The sequence below is a fragment of the Notamacropus eugenii genome, chromosome 3 (genome assembly GCF_028372415.1).
Source record: "Notamacropus eugenii isolate mMacEug1 chromosome 3, mMacEug1.pri_v2, whole genome shotgun sequence".
NCBI classification, from domain to species: domain Eukaryota; kingdom Metazoa; phylum Chordata; class Mammalia; order Diprotodontia; family Macropodidae; genus Notamacropus; species Notamacropus eugenii.
In genome coordinates this window covers 230,091,168-230,096,241 of record NC_092874.1, presented here as the reverse complement: position 1 = coordinate 230,096,241, position 5,074 = coordinate 230,091,168, and the positions used below count along the sequence as shown (strand labels likewise).

Below are 5,074 nucleotides of genomic sequence, written 5' to 3'. Positions count from 1 at the left end.
TCCTCCCCTGGTAGATTCAGAGGATCTTTTGTCAAGCAGAGGTTAAGTGATATGTCCAAGGTCACACAATTCATAAGTGTCTGAGGCACAATTTGAACTCAGCTGTTCCTGACTCCAAGCAGAGCCTTCTATCTCCTGAGCCACCGACTGCTTCTAAGGTAAGAGGGAAGAAGGCAGAAAAGCTGGTTCACAGTCAAAATAAAATGGCAACTATAAATGAGACAAAAAACATCTTGCCATGCACTATCATAGATGGTCACCAGGTTGATCTTGCTCAACTGGTTTTTTTTAGATTGCAAAGAGAGATCAGTGAAGAAAATGTATTTTCATATGACTATGTTGGGAAAATAAAAGGAATCAACCAATTAACACAACCTTTATAAATAATACAAATTAAGTTGATTTGGAAATAATGGGTTAGAAGTAAAGAACTGGGGTTAGAAAAATACATTGGAGAAAAACGTCTTTCCAAAAATTCTATGTCAATAGCTGATACACAGCTCAAAATCATTAAGAATAGTGAAATGTTGGTATGAACTTTTTATTTAGCCAGTGAAAGAAAAAAATGGTCTGCTAGGGACTTCTGAGGATCATCATCATCATCATCATCACTCTCTCTCTCTCTCTCTCTTTCTCATAGATCCATGAAAAGATAGAGGGCAGAAATGAGAAACCAGACAGGAATAATATTATTCATTCTTCGGGGACTGACAGATGACCCAAGGCTGCAAGTTCTGCTTTTTATCTTTCTGTTTCTCACTTACATGCTGAGTGTTACTGGGAACTTGACTATCATCATCCTCACTTGGGTGAATCCCCACCTTAAAATCCCCATGTATTTTTTCCTTAGGAACTTTTCTGTCTTAGAATTGTTATTCACAACTGTCTGTATTCCCAGGTTCCTGTACAACATGTCAACTGGGGACTATACCGTGACCTATAATGCATGTTTCACTGAATTATTTTTTGGAATCCTCTTTGGGGCCTCAGAATTTTTCCTCTTGGCTGCCATGTCTTATGACCGCTATGTAGCTATCTGCAAACCTCTACACTATGCAGTCATCATAAACAAACGAGTTTGCAACCAGATTCTCTTGGGTTGTTGGCTCTCTGGGCTAATGATCATCCTTCCACCACTTGGTGTGGCTCTTGAACTAGAATTCTGTGACTCCAATATTATTGACCATTTTGTCTGTGATGCGGCACCAATACTGGAAATCTCTTGCTCTGATACACAGCTCCTAGAAAGAATGATTTTAACTTGTGCTGTGATGACACTCATCATCACTCTAGTGTTAGTGGCCCTCTCTTATGTCTATATTGTCAGGACTATCCTCAGATTCCCTTCAGCTGAACAAAGGAACAAAGCCTTTTCCACTTGTTCTTCTCACATGATTGTTGTCTCTATGACTTATGGAACCTGCATCTTCATCTATATCAAGCCTTCTGCAAAAGAAGGAGTGGCTTTGAATAAGGAGGTGGCAGCACTTGCAACGTCAGTGGCACCAGTAATGAACCCTTTTATTTACACCCTGAGGAATAAACAAGTGATAAAAGCTTTTAGGGACACATTAAAAAAGATCTTATCGATTTCAAAACTATGAGAGCCTATAGACATTCAGGTGCAAAATTAGTAAAAGAAAATATGAACAGCTTTGAACTCTGTGCTCTGGGTCCTGTGACCCGATTTTATTCTCTTATTAATGCTACCTTACCCACAGACCCAAATTTTACTCTCCCATCTAGAAATCCTCACTGATTAAGGCTTTCCCCTTCCTACTCCATCCCTCTTTCTTAAGGATTTTACTTGCTTTCAACCACTTCAATCACCATTGCATTTTTATGAAATTCAATGAACATTTCTTTAAAATCAATTATGCCTAAGATACTTATTACTAAGAATTTTCCATCCCCTTATTAAATAGTCAATATTCATTTAAGTATCAATTACATACCAGCCACTGTCCTAAGCACAAAGATACAGAGAGGAAAAAAGAAAGACAATTGCCCCACACGAAGATAAAATCTAATTAGGAAAACAACACACAGAAGAAAGCTGAAAAGTGAGAGGGAGAGGGAAGGTGCATAGGTCTACCATCCAATTAATTAGAGGCAGAGAATAGGGATGAGGTGGACTACCAAGGCTAAGGAGATCCTACAGGATGATTGTCTTCCCAGTAATAAGCTTCCTGGGACATGGTGAAGATATCAGTCAGAGAGTACTCAAAGTAGTGCAGGCAAGTGAGAAATCAATTCTGCCTGATGATCCATGGTATAAAACATGAATGCCCCAATACTGAAACCTCCTACCTGAACATTGAATTTAATCTTATGCAAACTATTATATGGAATTTTTGCCTTAAAACATTGGAAGTTAAAAGCCAAAGCTTCAAAATAAATCATATCATTCAGACTGAAAATCTGGAGGATTCCCTGAAACAAGAAATCAGAAATTACTATCATCCATAAATTACCAATCATCTTTTTTACCCTCAGATGTATCCTATGGATTTTGTCCTTCCTTTAAAAATAAGCTATTTCTCCTTGCATTCCAGACCCACTTGTATTTTATATTTTTGTTTATTATATTTTTACAGATCTGTAAGTGATAAATTATTGGTCACATGCCCAGAAATCATAGGTGAATACAGGCTCTAGGAGAACTTTGTTAATAACTTTCCCCAAATAAATGCTTTTTTTTTTGCAACAGGAAGTATATGAAGGTGAAAAATACCTTTCTAATGCTACAATTTCTTATTTCCTAGAGTTCAGTAATGTTAAAATGTTATTAATGACCTTTATTCATATATGTTGTTTCCTATAATCAGACCTTTGGATCTATTACCAAGTATTGGCAAGTCTTTATGTACTCTTTTGTTCTTTCTTCCCTCTAAGACAATTACTTGAGAGGACAGTTGACTAGAGCCCTGGCGTTACATATATGTAGCACTTTCAGGCATCAATACAGCCTACAAAGTGGGTGCCCTGAACGGGTCATACCATTTTAAAGGGGGAAATATTTTATTTCTACTTTTCTTTCTGTTCTGTCACATTGAGTCCTGTTGTTTTGAACTAATTGTGTTTTTGACCTGACAAAGTCAAACATGTTGGAGGAGTGGATCATAATCTATATGCTGCTTTTGAATGAGGGTATACCTACTGTGCAGCACCTGGAGGCACCACTCCAACTAACAACATGAGTCCCAACACCAGGCTACATGAGGTTTGAGGTACTCTCTAGTTTTGGATCCACTCAAAACCATAATTCCTCAGCTTCCACCAATACATATGGTTTTACTATTCAATTGTAAAACATAATTAGTTCAAATAGAATATTTTAAAAGATATATTGGTAAAAATTGTAATAAAATATTCCTCACAAAAAAACTGGCTGATAATGTAGGAAAGGAGATTTAAAAACACTTCATATAATTAAGTGGTGTAGACTAAAGAGATAACCTCAGGGAAATGAGTATTTCTAGGAGGAGATGTTCAATAATGTCAAATACTGAAGTGATGTTAGGAGGGATGAGGACTGAGATAAGGCCAACAGTTTTAGCATTGAAAAGATCATTGAGAGAGCTTCCCTTTAGATGACCACCTGGTAAATGACATAGGTGTCCAGCTCTCGCATTTTTTCTCCAGCAGTAACAAAGAAGGAGTACAGATTACATGATGGCGAAGAAATTCAAAGAAAAACCTCAGGAAGGTTATTCACCCCATGCAGGACTGCACTAAAATCCAGACAGAAGCTATCGACAATGGAAGCAAAATCACATCAGAGAAGTAGCAGAAGCACAAATAAAAAATCCTGAAGCAACATCACATGGGAAGTCCCAGGGAGTAGAGAAACCACCCAGTGCATTAAGAGTGGAAGCCACAGGAGTAGTAATGGAAGCAACAGTTCCCCTAATAGGTAAGTCCCAGAAGGAAATGAAAGACCACACAACATCCTGGTCAAGGAAGACCCATGGCTCCTAGTGTCATGACTAGGCAAACCTGACTAAAGGTGCAACATACCAACCAAGGAAAGTCCAGCTATGAGAAAAAATCTATCCAGCACCATAATCAAGGCAACCTTGGACAGAAGGAGGGTTATGTAGTCATCTGATCAAAGAAGTATTAGGGAGACAAAGATCCTACTTGATCAAGGAAACCTCAGAACAGTCTTTAAGATACTTTAACCATGGAAGTCTCACTCAACGTGAACAGAAGACTACCCAGTGCCTTCAATCAGGAATAGCAGAACATTGAGTGAGAATATTGATGCCTGACAGTCCTATGAAATAGACATGTGGAAGGATGTGGAAGCCAGGATCAAGAACGGAGAAAAACAAGATAAAGTCCAAAAAGAACTTGATCATATCTTGGAAAATATTCAAAAGATCATACATCATGACCAGGTTTTATTTAGAAAGGGAATGAAGGGTTGGTTCAATATTAGGAAAACTATACATATAACATACCATAATGATAACAAAAACAATAAAAATAAAAAAATTGCTGTAACAGATACAAAAAAATGCTTTTGTTAACATATAGAAACTATTTCTGAATAAAATTTAAAAGTTATAGAAATATATGGAACATTTATTAATATAGAACATAGTATTCATCTAAAACCAAGAAGCAACATCATATATAATGGAGCAATGCTAGACTTTCCAATAAGATCAAAAAGAAAGCAAGAGTTTCCATTATCATTACAAATATTATTTGATTTAGTTTTAGAAATTTGAGCTTCAGCAATATAAGGAAAAGAAATTGAGAGAATAATGATGAAATAGAAACAAAACCGTGGCCTCAAGGACGCAGGTTTCCCACTCCTGACTTAGGGAATGCTAGAGGTTCAACTAAAAAGTCTTTAAAACAACAAATTCAACAAAGTATGAGAAAATAAAATGAACTCAAAAATGCATCAGGTTTTCTGTACATTAACAACAAAATGCATTATGAAGAAATAGAAAGAAAAACTGTATTCAAAATATTCACAGAATGGAAGGTATATTTGAGAATTAACCCACAAGAAAACAAAATAACTACGTGAATACACCTCAAAATAGTCTTCACAGAA

The 5,074-nt window shown here is 36.6% G+C and overlaps 1 protein-coding gene across 1 annotated transcript; it reads left to right on the top strand.

Annotated features, from left to right (window-relative positions):
- The first annotated feature begins 623 nt into the window (after positions 1-623).
- Positions 624-1,604, top strand: LOC140531446 (olfactory receptor 6C2-like). Its single transcript, XM_072650388.1, has one exon. It carries the CDS (start codon positions 666-668, stop codon positions 1,602-1,604), a length of 939 nt encoding a protein of 312 aa, XP_072506489.1. The 5' UTR covers positions 624-665.
- The last annotated feature ends 3,470 nt before the right edge of the window (positions 1,605-5,074 follow it).